The sequence below is a fragment of the Tasmannia lanceolata genome, unplaced genomic scaffold (genome assembly GCF_043159265.1).
Source record: "Tasmannia lanceolata isolate RefF3 unplaced genomic scaffold, GAP_Taslan_0.1 ptg000015l, whole genome shotgun sequence".
NCBI lineage: Eukaryota > Viridiplantae > Streptophyta > Magnoliopsida > Canellales > Winteraceae > Tasmannia > Tasmannia lanceolata.
The window spans coordinates 40,634,199-40,648,631 of record NW_027518692.1 but is presented as its reverse complement, the minus strand read 5'-3'; the positions used below and the strand labels follow the sequence as shown (position 1 = coordinate 40,648,631).

The following is a 14,433-nucleotide window of genomic DNA, read 5'->3' as shown; positions in this document are numbered from 1 at the left end:
TATGTAGGCATCCCTAACATAACAAAAGGTGGGCCACCATTCAAACCAAACGTGGGCCACCGTACAATATGTAGGCACGCCTGGTATTACAATGATGTTAGGCCCCAGCAAAGCAACCTCCATGATAGTGGAACAGAGCATGCTTTGTATTTTTCAATATTACAGCAATTAGAAGAATCTCAAAAGTTCCAAGTACTAAAAGAAGAGAGATCGGACAGAAAATCACTATTATTTCATACTTTGCAATGGGGATGTGTTGGTGTTGCTCATATTTCCCTACAAAACACTTCAATGCCAAACATGGAGATAATAAACTTCCCATCTGAATTATTGGGAGAAGCAAGCTATCCAGTCAAGGCAAGGCCAAAAGCTCTACAAAAAGCAAAGATTTAAGTAACAAAGTCCTTTTTAAGTCTGCCTGTTTGACATTTTATTAAGCTCTGTACTCAATATATGATCCAGAAAGTCCAGAAGTCCCAAGAACTGTGATCTGTAATCCAAAGAAAAGAACACACATATCAGAAAGTCCTTATCGCGCTCCAATTCAGATTTTTATAGCCAGAACCAATGCAACAGTTAATTAACACACAGTTCCATTACATTGTTACAAGTTGAAGACCACAAGTTTGAAACCTACAAGGCACATTAAGCATTTTGTCTTTCAGTAGGAGCTACAAAATCTTAAATCCCAAACACCAAAAGCCGCACAGTTGTCAACCCCATCACTAGCTAATGAAGAAAGAAAGAGTAGAGAAAGACTTAAAAACTTATTTAACCTTGATAAATCGTATGCCATGGATCTTTGAGACCTTGTGGTGCAGGCAACGTTCAGGAGCAAGCTCATAATCCAGCAAAGATGATCTAAGAGAATAAAAGGGACGATCGAGGCCCAAAGGTGGGCCTGAAGGCGTCCGAAATATTAAGCTAACATCAATTGGTGTAAAGAGCTCAGTCTGTCACAAAAATTGACACTTTGGGTCATTATGATTTATCGGGATTTTCAGTAATTTTTATTTACTTCAAGGGCGAAGTTTAAGTAGGTTTTGACAGGGGCTATGAGATGAAAATGTCAATAGCATTTCTAGGACAATAAAATGTAAGATACTTCTATTTTTATTTTGGGCAGCTCTAAAATAGAAACTAGCCTTTATTTAGGTTGATATCTAAGGGCTGAAATTGATCCTATACCAATGGTAAGGGAAAAAAGGGTCTTCCAAGTATTTTTTGGCATATCTATATGAAGTTGTGTACTTCCCCGGAGTCAATAAATAGTTCCAAGCTTTCCCTACTGAGTTTTTGGTTTTACTCTACTTTGACCATCTTCTGATCAATATATATTGTCATTTTATCTCTATAGCAATACTAGTGAAGATCTACTGGATCATTTATGTGATAGTTCAATTTTCTACCAAGTTTTGTGGGTTCCTTGTAGTTTTCTTGCATCAGATTAGTATCAAAGCCCGTTTGATTAGGAAAATCATTACGAGGATTTATAATGGAACCACAGATGTTTTTTATCTAGATGAAAGGATTGGTCAATTGGGAAAAATTCTCCTAAGGGCGTTGCAAAGGCTAGATCGACTTGCGTTGGTTGTGGATTCATCACATAGAATAAAACATAGAAATGAAGTCGATGCTAAGAGAGAGTTGGATGATGGAGAATGCACTGACATCAAATCTTCTCATCGACTTAGGGCTTGTACAAAGGAGTGTGGTGTGATGGAGTATTGATGGATGCATGTCACATATTTTGCTCGAGAGACCATGGCAATATGATAGTCATGCAACTCATAGGGAAAATTAAAATACGTTCTATTGTGAAAGAAGAAGAAAAAAAAACAATTTTTCTTATGAAGGAAGATTATAAACTCAAGCCTTGTAAGAGGAGATTTCTGATCTTAATTTGCAAAAGATGATACAAAATAACAATGACTTTGGAATGTAATATGTACTAGATAGTAAGGATGGCGTTCAATCAATACTCCTAAGCTTGTAGGTAAAAAAAAGGCGGCCCGGTGCACGAGGCTCCCGCCATTGCAGGGTCTAGGGAGGGCTAGATGTACACAGCCTTACCCCTGCTTTGCAGAGAGGCTGTTCCGTGACTCGAACCTGTGACCACCAGGTCACAATGGAGCAACCTTACCGTCGCACCAAGGTTCGCCCTCTCTTCCTAAGCTTGTAGGTATTATTCAAAAAAGGTTATTCCGTGCCTTTTATAACTTCTGATTCTTCGCAATCAGATGAGCTTGACCCAATTTCAGAAAATATACTTTTGGTAAATCAAAGAAAATTGGAGCCTTTTTTAACAATGATGATGGTACTTCACATGGTTGGATCAAAGAAGTGGCGGCAAATTGATTTTGTACTATTTAGTCACAATGTAAAGCTTGAACGAAAATTCAAGATTGTTAACTTTTTAGTTATACTTGGAGCAATGCATCTTTCTCAGCAGGCGTAGCTTGGAGTGGGAGTGTAGCGGGGGTAAGGTAAGGAAAGTGGTCGACTCAACCCTGACAGATTCATAAAGCTGCAATAGCATAAACTTTTCCAAAGACCGTCTTATCACAAAAAATAGAAAATAAAGCTGCAATGGCTTTCAAAAGAACTTGTGACAGTTCGAAAATCATAACATGTAGCTACTTTTGTTTTTGGAATGGTAAGTATAATATATTAAAGGGACTTGGGCCTGCTTATGTAGGGTGCCCACCCCATTGCAATTCCAAGATAGGATCTTCATGGCGAACGGTAATGGCCTTTCCTTGAACCCTTGGAGGAGCACTTTCCGCCTCCGCAAAATGCTTTACCCCTGGCTGCACTCCTTGAAGTACCATCATAATTAACATCAGATTTCAGCCTGGCTAGTTCCCTCATTACCTTTCATTGACGAATCAACTGCACCGCGCAGGGACAATTCTCTTCGTTTAGTCTCCCAGAACATTCTTTCAAGTATACTGACTAACCCCAAATATGATAAACCCAATTCTTTGCTTGTTTCCATTACGTGAGAAACAAAAGTTTTCAGGGTAGCATCATTCGGCCCGATGCTATGGGATCCACTGTTTCTTCCCCAAGCACAACCATTTCCATACTATTCTGAACACCAGACATCGGCATTACTACCTCTTCCTCCCAGATTTCATTCTCAGTGAGACAAATTTCACAGTCACTGTCAGGAAATCGAATGCTCTGGATTTGGCTAGTCAAAGGATCTACTACTTGGCCAATAATATTAGATCTCCTTCCAGCTAGTTTCCAAACCATTTACAGGGGCTCGGCAGATTCTTTGTGGCAACTCTGAGCCTCGGATGACCCGGGGGGGGGGGGGGGTGGGGGTGGGGTGGGGTGGGGTAATATAGACATTGGGAAAGGGATCGTGGGAGTCTGCCCGAATAAAGAGAGCCTTACGTGATAGGGCCCTGCAGGAGAACTGGAATCCGCTTCAACCGGAATCGTTGCCCGACCAACTGTTCATTCTGTCTTTACCTCATTCGCTGGGGAGTTTCGAGCTCTGTCCCTATCTGAAGCACAGGGAGACCCCATTCCATCGGTTGATACTTAATAAGATAAATACGTTCCTAGACAAAGTGCATCTGCCGAAGCAGCAACAAGAGACGAAGCATCGGGTCCTAAATAAGATGCAGTAGAGAACAGCACTGCAAAGAATTCGTGGTGGCGATTCAGGGATCTCCTTTGCGTATGTGCTTGTTCCTGTTTTGTTTTTTATCTTATTTGTCAGCCGTTCATCATAAAAAGATGTGCTACATAGGTCAGTTCCAAGGGGACCTGTTTAGCCTCAATCATCATAAAAAGATGTGCTACATAGGTCAGTTCCGAGGGGACCTGTTTAGCCTCCATTGGACAAATCTGATCCTCTCGCACGCTGACAAGATCTCGCTGCTCCGACTTGACCCCCTTCTCCAATTCGATTACACAGCATTGGGACCTAGAATCCATTGCACTGGATATCTGGTTAAGGTAGTCCCGCCCGGGTGACTCTGGAATTTCAGATTCTACATTCCTCTCCAGATCATAAAGTTGTAACATGCTTGTCACACATTTTGGAAGATGGATGGATGTCAGGTTGATTTCGAGTGTTGAATTCCAGAAACTGCTCTCTGGCCAGAGAGTCAATATAATTCATTCTTCTCCTTGGCATCGTTTCTTCTCCCAAAGAATGGCTATCAACGAGTGGAAATGCTACCGGTTTCAACCCCTCCACAGGCTTCAGCACCAGTCATGGCTCCGACATTTGAAACGGCCCAAACCGCACATCATTCAGGAGTGCCTCGGGGGGAGGGAAGGATTGCAGATCTCTCACGTTGGCCTACTTGAATGATGAAAGATTGTTCAGAGAACGATTGTACACGCTCTGGCGTCACAGGGAAATGATCTTGAACTCGAGACATGGCTCGCGACAAGGATATCAACGGAGACATAGGTCTGGTTGGTGAAACAACTCTTCGCTCAGGATGGATAGAATTAGATGACTCCAAGGATAATAAATCGAGAGTATTACCCAGCAGATCTATTAAAGCATTACTCATAAACCTAGGTAGTGGATTTGATCGCGGCCCACAATTAGATAAGGCCCACTTTAGCCCTTAAAGATAAACTTTAGCAAGCCCAGCCCATCTTTGATTTATTTCATTACAGCTGTCTTCCGCTTCACTACCCAAACCGGCCAATACAGGTCTATGATTTCTGCCTGCCATAGGGCCACAGGACACATGTCTGTAGGGAGAAAAGAAAAAGTAGCACTCCTTCGTGAATCAGACGAGGAGAACCTTGAGGACTGATAGCGTCTGATCCACGAGACCAACAACTTCATTTTCTCAGACTACAGCTGGCTCCCCATTTTGAGTTTCAAAACTTGAATACGCCTCCTCACTATCCTGCGCAGGGGGCAAGGGACTATCGAGCGCCCAATTCCTATCGTGCGCCAGCTTCTTCTCCAACTCTCCCATCTGGTATGCAACAATGGGCTCCAACTCTGGTTCATAGAAGGAATCTTCCTCGTCATCTTCCGGATACACTGGTGTTAAACTCTTCAACAGATTCACCATCTTTTCCACCTTTTCCAGAATTGATAGAGACGGCAACCACCTCCTTCTCAGCTTCCAACCACAGGATACGACCATTAATTTTAACCTGAAGAGAGATTACTCCAAGGCAATTTTCGCTTGAACGGATCTGAATCCTAGACTGTTTGTAGCCTCTCCCAGCCTTACATGAAATATCAGTAGCCATAACCTTACCAATTTTCACTCCAATTCTCCAGAAGTTCTCCTCACACCACGTCTCAGGAGGAACACCAATTATTCTCCACCAATCCGAGCTTTCAGATTCTTGAAACTTATGAGTCAATGGTTCCAGAGCCTCGAAAGGCGAATTTGTTGCTGATTTCCAAGAACTCTGGGCTCTTCTTATGCTTACTTTTTCAGGGATGATCACCATTACCTCCAGAATATCCATATAAACCTCAAGAGGAGATTTAGCATCACATCTCTTTCTTAACCACAACTCCAGGGCTGGAAGATTACCAGACCACCCATTCCGGATCTGACCCCACAAGCTATGATTTAATCTTTGAATCGATATTAAATCCACACAGCTGTTATAGTCTATCTGGTATTGATTAGGATCTGATGATGCCATCTCATTTGAATCAGCAAAGGCCAATGCAACTTCATTTTGGACATCAGCCACTCCCTGATCCATTATGAGGAGATTCCCATCTGCGCCCGTACAGATTTTTCCACACTTTGAGACCCTCAGAGCGTCTATGGAAGTTGCGGAAAGCACATTTCCTACAACGCCAATCTCCCAAGTTTCCTTCTCTTTTTCTTTGTGTTACTCGATCCGGGTTTCTATGCCGTCTGCTCTTCGTCCTCCTCCAGCCGACTCGATCCGCCATCTTTCACAACTTCTTGATAAAAATCAATTCAAGACTCCGAAAGCAGTGTCACTCTCTCAAGCTCTCTGTCGAATTAAGGATTTGCAGAAGGGAATGGACAAATTAACACGACCACCCATTCTAAGAAAAGAGTCTCAACTCAACAAAGCCTTTGTCCCAAACTAGTTGGGGTCGGCCAAATGAATCCTATAGAAAAAAAAATCATGAAGAAGGTAAAAGGAATCTACCCGGCTCTAATCCTGGTTCTAGTTGGGTTCTTCTACGTTGATCATTTTCTTCCATTCTATCCTATCCAAGGTCATGTTCTCTGTTATGTTCCTAGCTATGAAATGAATCCTATAGAGAATTCTAATAAAAGAGTCTACTGCAAAAAAAAAATCTAGGAATATGCTGTCTTTCAGAGATATTTCGTCGCACCAGATATTTCGTCGCACCATAACATGTTGCTACTTGAAAATGCAAATTCAAGGGCGAGTTTTCTCCAACCTAAGGGAAATTAATGTTAAGGAAATGAACTAGCCCGTAATTCAGCAAAGATGATCCTAGAGAATAAGAGGGTTGACTGAGATCTAAAAGTACAACCTAAGTGTCTGAAACATCAAGATAGTGTCAATAATTGACCCTACAGAGCTCAGTTTGTCACAGAAATTGAAAGGTTTTATCATTACGATTTATGAAGGTCTTTTTTATTTTTATTTATTTTTTGGAAAACTTTAAATAAGTTTTGGTGGGCTCTGTGTAATAAAAATTGTGAATATTTTTTTAGGGTGCAACATGTAAGATATTTTTTATTTGTTTTAGGTTGTTCTACAATAGAAATAGGCTTTATTTAAGTTGATCTAAGGGGAAATATTGATCATATACCAATGGTAAGCATTAAAGTATCGAAGGTGTTTTTGACCTATATATATATATATATATATATATATATATATATATATATATATATATATATATGAGAAAAGTGTTCCTGCACTGCAGCGCAGAGAGTTCCCTGCACCTCCAATTCGTCACTTTTTGTGGGCCCGCAAAGGTGACCCGCTAAACGAAACAATGGGAGACTTTATAACACAACTACAGCACAGGGAACACTTTCCTCATATATATATATATATATATATATATATATATATATATATATATATATATATAGAGAGAGAGAGAGAGAGAGAGAGAGAGAGAGAATTTTGATGTAGTTTTCAGCAGGTGAATGAATAGTTATGAGTTATTGTCTTGCGTTTAGGGCTTTTACGTCTTTACCCAACTTAGATCATGTTTTGATCAAATCAATTGTTGCCATACCTCTCTCTATCATTGTTTGTTAATATTTATTGGGTCATTTTGTGTGATTGTTCAATTCTTTAGAAAGTTTACTACTTTTAATTGATTCCTAATACTTCTCTTGCATAACAACAATCTTAAAACCTATGCCTGTTATTATACATTGAACCAAATTTGACCATCCAACCCTCAAAATCATTAAATTATAAACCTAAATAGCATTAATGCAACAAATATCAATCAGAAATGATTTTACCTTTCCCCATTCCGAGCCAAGGCCACTGCATCTCATCTTTATGTGTATCATCTTTGTTCCCAATTCCACTTCAACTTTCTTTCGCAGATAGGTTTCATCGGGACCAAATGCATCCAAATACATCATGTAGCGCCTGTATACTGCACTCAAAGCATCTCGGAACTCATCAGAGACACGCCCCACTTTCTGCAGAACAAACACAACCATCAGTACCCAGAAAAAACAATGACAGGTGGCAACTCAGTCATGACTTGTATTTTCCCAACTTAGTCATGACCATGGTTTTAAATTTCCCGAAATACAGAATTTCAGATTTCCCAAATTTCGGCTGAGATTTCCCAAATTTCGGCAAATTGATTTTTTTTCAAAAATATATTATTTTTCCGAAATTCCGGCCAAAATTACTGAAATTTTCGAAATAATAAATTAATACTTTTTTATTGGATTTCAGCCGAAATTTTGGTTTCGAAACCGAAACTGAAATTTAAATCCACAGCCATGACAGATTTGGCATACCTCACCACTTAGTCCAATGCTATCATCAAGCTCCATTCTCAGAGACACCAAGACCCCGGCAAAGTGCTCGACAGCCTCAGCTGCACGGAAAACATTTGCTAAAGCTTCCTGTCCAGTCTTATCCTCAGTATCTTTTGATAATGCCGCCTTGGTACCATTGATAACAGCATCAGGGAGCTCATCCCAACTTGCAGCCATTAAATCCTTGAATGCATCTTTCACATCAGGGTCAGTTATGAGAGGCAAATCACTTATATCTGCACTGAATAAGCGCCTGTTGATAATCCCTATTGCAAAAGGGGGCCTACAATCTCGAACTGCTTACAACCATTAAAAAGAAATAATGAGAAGTTATGCTTGAATGAAATAAAAAGGCAATATTATGTAATGATGGAATGAAGTTAATCAGTTAAACAACCACACATTCCTCTCTTGTATTTTATGCTTCTTTTCCTCTACAAAATGTATCAACCAGCTTGGCCTCCCCTTCTTTTTAAATAAATTTTTTTACCAATCAAAACAAAAGGCAACAGAACTAAAGTAAGACTGGTCTCATCCGATTGTGTGTGCATCAACCTCGAATCCCGGGGATGAGAAGAACCAAGAGGAGTAAGAAATATAACAGTAGCCACAATCCATCAAAGATCATCGCCGATTGAGGAGCATCGGCTAAAGGAGACAACCGGTTTATCTTCCAAAAGATCAGTGCAACACAAGATACATAGGAAGCAACCACTGGTCAAGGCAGTCACATCAATTTCGACGGAATCATGACATAGAATCAAAGGCGATTCTCAGAAGAGAGAAATAGTTTGGATATACTCAAAGAAAGGAGGGCAGATTGGAGGAACAAGAAAGCTCAAGCCAAGCCGCTGCAGCTGGTTAAACTGAGATCGAGGGTAAGCAGATCCCCCATCCCCAAAACCCCAAAAAAATATATCCTCTAAGTAGCCATGATCAAAGTGGATCGTGGCTAAGGGTGGACCCATATGGTGGTACTACAAGTGGAAACGATCACAATCTGGCATGTGTCCTTTTAGCCACTGCTGATGTGGTGTGGTTTTGGCTCCCTGACCTGGCAAGGTAAGTAAGACAGTTGGGGCTGTCATCCATGGGAGTTCTATTTTGGCTTGACAGTCTACTATGACCAGTTTATGTTTGAAGGGATTGTCGATTAAAGAAAACTATCAAACCAAGTAGTTGGAGATGCGGTGGCAAGCTGCAAAAGTCCTAGAGGACTCCTTTAAAAGTAGCCTATTAGCAACTTGGAGACCGTGGACAGCAACTTATTATGAGATACGCAGTATCTCATCTCATATGTGGTAAACTCATCAAAAAGGGAGCTAATGAGAGATAGGCACTAGACATTCAAAAATAATAATAATAATCAGAGATATTTGTGCTACTCATCGACAAGGAGCAAAGAGGGGTTCCACAACCGAGGAGACTTCCAACTTCTCTAAACCTCAAATTTTTGCAAACTTGCTCTACAATCCTTTTCAACTCTTACGAAGAGGATGTTACCATCGAGGTTGCAATAGTTGACACATATCTTCTCATGTAACTTTATGTGGCAGCAATTTCATATAGCCCATGCAATTTACATGGGTGATTTGCACCCCATCGTCCCCCTTCCGTGGTTGAGGGTTGGCTCACAAGTTTCAACCAATCTGAGGGTGCTGAGCTGTTTGTAGATGGCAGACTGTGAGCTACTCTGGTCATAAAAAGACTGAGAGCTGCTTCAAAGGTCTGTGCTTAGATTGTTAGTATCAGTGGAAATTTGGTTAGAACAATATCAGATCAACCCCCAATAGTCAGAAGCCCGCATTAAGCAGTTGCATTGTGAACAACAAAACAACAATAAGGAATAATCAAGAATTTGAGAATGTCATTCTTTTAATGATGAATTTGAGAATGTCTTGCAAAGACGAAGGGTATATTTGACCACTTTGTAGGCATTGAGCAGGCCATGGATGTTTATGACAATGTCTGACGCACTCTTGAGGGCCTCTATGAATCCAACATGCATTAGAACTTAAGTGGGGCTACTTTTAGCAGAACCAATTCTTTCGATAATTCACCCAGACCTTGGTCCTTTCGAATCCCCTTTCTTCCCTTTTTCTCCATTTTGATCATGCAAATGATTGAATTTATTCATCTTGTTTCAGTCATCTGTGACAGGTGAGTGGTAACCGTCTCTGTTTGCATTTTGTCCAAAATGACTGTAATTCTATCTTGATGCCAACTACCTTGAAAAAGATAGTAGTATATTCTCTCTGTGGTGCATTGCAGGGCAACCCACTTGTCAAGAGACTTGAACAGAAAAGCCTATGTGCTATTGTGATTTCCGGCAAGAAAGATTTATCAATATGGTAATAAAACAACCAATAAGGAACATTTGGCTAGAACCTTCAACACTCACATCATCACGTAAGTTCGGACCCTATTAGCCCTATAAATAAGCTGTCGCATGGATTCTTTGCCCCTTATGCCTTATGCCGAATCCGTGTCGACAAGTCTCTGCATCCGAATCGGACATGGATTCACGTGGGACCCAACCGGATTCTTGTCGTAGCCGTGTCCCGCACGAATCATGTTTTCTTCGGGCGAATCCGATTCATCGTTGACTCTTTTGAAATGTGAATCCTGTATATTTTCCCTTTAAATGTATTTTCTTAACTTTTTTGATATGAAAGCATAACCACACTTTTAATAAAAACCTTAGCGCCTCGACCCTCGAACATGGACCCCCTTCCTCCTTCAACTATCTTAATACAAAACTCGCCTCAACCCTCTACCCTCAAATTTTTCATGAATATAACTGTTGGTGCGCTTAAGCTCACCAAACTTATGGTGAGCTTAAGCGCCCAATCACATGGGGGCCCACTTTGTTAGGATGATCCAAAGCATTCATTTGAAAGTCCCTTACATAGATGGGGGGTGTACCAAAAATCAAGTCTGTCCATTTTTGTCCTTCACATATGGAGGGGTTAGGATGATCCTATGGAGCTGATTTTTGGTACACCCCCTATCTATCATAAGGCCTTGCAAATGAATGGTTTGGATCACCACAGAACAAGTGGGACCCATGTGATTGGGGAGCTTAAGCGCACCATAAGTTTGTTGCGCTTAAGCTCACCAACAGTTTCCTCTCTCTCTCTCTCTCTCTCTCTCTCTCTCTCTCTCTCTCTCTCTCTCTATATATATATATATATATATATATATATATTTTATTTTTTATTTTTTTTTAAATTTTGAGAATTTTATTTTATTTAAAAATTACCGAATCCGGATCCTACTTTTAGGGGTTTGCCGAATCCAGCAACTCAGGGGTTTGCCGAATCCAACACCTCGAATCCGTGTCGGATCCCGACACGCGAATCCGAATCCATGCAACACTAAAATATGTGAACAAGTCAAGCCCTCTACAAGTGCCATTATTATATAGAGCCACAACAATTGAAAACAAAGGCAAACAAAGAAGAAAAAACCCATGAGTTTTGTTTCGTAATTCTTATTTCCTTCAGCTTTCAAGTAATGGTTTGAAAAAAGATACTGGAAAACTACTGGTAATTAAATAAATCACTATGCCGCTGTTTTTTCAATAAACCCAAAAAAGATGCAATAGTTGAGGACATGGATGGTGATGCCGAAACGAGACCAAAGAAAAAGCAAAATACTGTTAGAGAAGCCAAACTAGTAAATCACTTGTGAAATCAGAAGATTCTAATTTTCAACCCCAAAAATTCACATTACCAGTATCATGAATTGTTTGTCAAATGGCACGTTTACAGTTTAACTTATTTCCTAATAAACAAATCAACTGAATATGATCATAGGCATGAAAAGACGGTGAATTACTAAATTGTCCAGTGTTTTGAAAATTATACAAAACCCTCAATTGTTGAAACTGAAAGAACTGAAAGTCCAGAAACAGATCAATATATATATATATATATATAAGAATAAAAAACATGTTAAGGGTGATCTCTTACCTCTCGGCTCTGTAGGCAACCTTGGAACACCCCACCTCTCACTGGTTCCAGAAAAAGCTGTCGAAATGACCCTAAAATGTTTTGCTGGGGTGGATGTGAAGCTACGGGAAAAAGGTTGGCCAGACGAGATATGGGAAGCCCTCATACACCTACTCTGTAGCGCCCCTTCCAGATTGGCCCCTAAAATAACAGCACCAACCTTGCAAATCTTTCGAGAAGAAGAAATGCATGGCCTTGTCATCGCTGCCATTTAACTGAATCAACTATCGGTAGAAATCTGCAATTAAAACCATAATCAATACTACTTTCTACTTGACAGACTGTTAAAAAAATTACTACTTTATAGATAGGTTCATGCTTCTCTGCAATTCAAATATCTTAGAAACATGGAAAATCATATTCACTAACAGGAAGACACAAAATTTGTGAACAGAACCCAAAATCAGCACCGTTTTAGATTAAATTCCCTAAAATCTCTCAAAATGACTAGAACTGGAATACACAGAAATTTTTCAAATAAAATGTAAACAAGCAACATTATCAGAGAAATCTCTTACAATCTCTCTGGATTTCTAAAAGATATAGGAAAGACAAAACTCAAATGCACAAAAAATATGCAATAAAAACCTAAATCACCAGCATTCTACAATGAAATACCCTAGCAAATAAAAGAGAGAGAGAAAAAATCAAAATTAAGTATTCGATACAAAGCATGCTACAAAAGGAAAAGGCCCCAAAGGAATTCTTCTTCCTAAACCCTAGAAAAGTTTATCTAGATTTAATAATTAGAACAATAAAGAACTTAATTTAGCAACCTAAAACATGGAAATAAGGAAAGAAAAAGAAAAACCTAATCCGTTTCACCGCTATAAAATCCAAATCAAAAGATGAAACAGAGAGAGATACTATCAAGAGACAAAATCTGACCCACAGATTTAAGAAGATAAATGAAACTGAAATGCAGTAATAAAACCATAGATTCGATTGACTCGGGGATCAAAATCTAGAAAATTACGAGAAATTGAGAGATTGGGGACGAGATCGCGAGAAGGGAGACTGTTGAAGTTCTCGATCTGGTGGGATTTGAGAGAGAGAGAGAGATTTTACCTAAAATAAGTTGAGGGTGCTGATAAATTCGCCCCCTCCCAGAACCTATACACCGAAATTTTGTAAAGAAATAAAAAATTAATATTTTATGTGATATTTCGCCGAAATGACCGAAATTTTGTACGTTTTGTAAATTTCGGATTTCGGTGTCGACCGAAATCCGCCGTTGAAATTTCAAACCATGGCCCTAACGTTACCGTAGATAGGGTATTTCCTAAAAATCTTCTCCATAGGATGATCCAAACCCTCAGATCTGTGTAGGTTTAAAATTAACGGCACATATAGAAATCTCCATGGATCAGAGGGGTTAGCATCATCCTATAGAGAAGATTTTCTAGGCACACTCCATTTAAGTCAGGGCCCAACAAATGAATGGTTTGGATTGTGCATGGCAAACTCGACCGTGCCCGCGGGTCGACCCGACCCACCTGCAAATTTGCGGGCACGGGTCTGAGTTTTGGTGACCCGTCAAAACCAACCCGCAAAAACACGGGTCGGGTCGGGTCGGGTCGGGTCAACCCGCGAAAAAGACAGGGGGGTCATCACAACCGTTCATACTGTGGGTCCTACCATAAAAAGAAAACATTATGATAAACTCAGAATCAATACCCTATTTTGGAGCCATTCTTCCCCAAAATTCTTTATCCCCAAGAGAACCATCCCTTAATTCCCTCGATTCCATAAGGACTATAGGGAATTTCCTGAAACAGGAGAATTATCACCAAATGATCTAAAAAATCAAGGCATGCCTTAAAAGTATTAAAAACAAATAGAAATGAGAAACCCTTGCACGCCAAAAATCAGTCACAAAAAACATCTAGCCTACCCTTAGAAACAACAAAAAAGAAGACACCATTTAATAAAGAAAAGAGAGAAAAACACGCATTTTACTCACCTCTTTTTTCTCTTTCCATTTGATTAAGGGAGAAATTAGTGATGCTGACGGTTGGGTTTTTTATGAAGGAGAGGTCAGATTTTGAGGAGGAACCTTAGTATTTGATTGGATGGAGGCATGGCAAGGAGGAGAAGACAGAGATAGAGGAGACTACGTGAAGAGAAAGTGAGGGAGAAGGACACGTAATGGCTCTTCTTAGAGAGAGAGAGGCGGTGGAGACTACGTGGAGACAGAGAGAGACGCGTGGAATTTCGAACCAGCAATTTTTCTCTCAAGTTAACAATGGTATTCAATTTAACCACTGTTTGAATTTGCGGGTGACCCGCGGGTTGACCCGGCCCACCCGCCGGCCGCGCGGGTCACGTAAATTCTGACCCGCAAAAATGCGGACCCGACCCGTGTGACCCGCACCCGCATCACCCGCGGGTTGGCCCGGCCCGGCCCGGCCCACCCGTTTAGGATCACCCAA

General features: G+C 40.4%; 1 protein-coding gene across 4 annotated transcripts; it reads right to left on the bottom strand.

Moving 5' to 3' along the window:
- Positions 1 to 213: 213 nt before the first annotated feature.
- LOC143847264 (succinate dehydrogenase subunit 5, mitochondrial-like) lies at positions 214 to 14,131 on the bottom strand. Of its 4 annotated transcripts, XM_077356038.1 has the most exons (6): positions 13,965 to 14,131; positions 13,679 to 13,770; positions 11,963 to 12,239; positions 7,968 to 8,284; positions 7,452 to 7,637; positions 214 to 490 (listed from the first exon to the last, which is right to left on the bottom strand). In XM_077356038.1, exons 3-6 carry the CDS (start codon positions 12,210 to 12,212, stop codon positions 434 to 436), a joined length of 810 nt encoding a protein of 269 aa, XP_077212153.1. In that variant the 5' UTR covers positions 12,213 to 12,239; positions 13,679 to 13,770; positions 13,965 to 14,131; the 3' UTR covers positions 214 to 433. The 4 variants fall into 4 exon arrangements, with proteins under 4 accessions (XP_077212153.1, XP_077212152.1, XP_077212154.1 ...); XM_077356037.1 differs by lacking the exon at positions 13,679 to 13,770; XM_077356039.1 differs by lacking the exons at positions 13,679 to 13,770; positions 13,965 to 14,131 and adding an exon at positions 13,070 to 13,120.
- Positions 14,132 to 14,433: the final 302 nt, after the last annotated feature.

Excerpts from the sequence above, each read along its gene's own strand:
- LOC143847264 (XM_077356038.1), bottom strand. The coding sequence starts at position 12,212 with ATGGCAGCGATGACAAGGCCATGCATTTCTTCTTCTCGAAAGATTTGC. Across the intron at positions 7,638-7,967 it reads GCATTGGACTAAGTGGTGAG|AAAGTGGGGCGTGTCTCTGA; the intron begins GTATGCCAAATC and ends TTTGTTCTGCAG. Across the intron at positions 491-7,451 it reads TTGGCTCGGAATGGGGAAAG|ATCACAGTTCTTGGGACTTC; the intron begins GTAAAATCATTT and ends TTTGGATTACAG.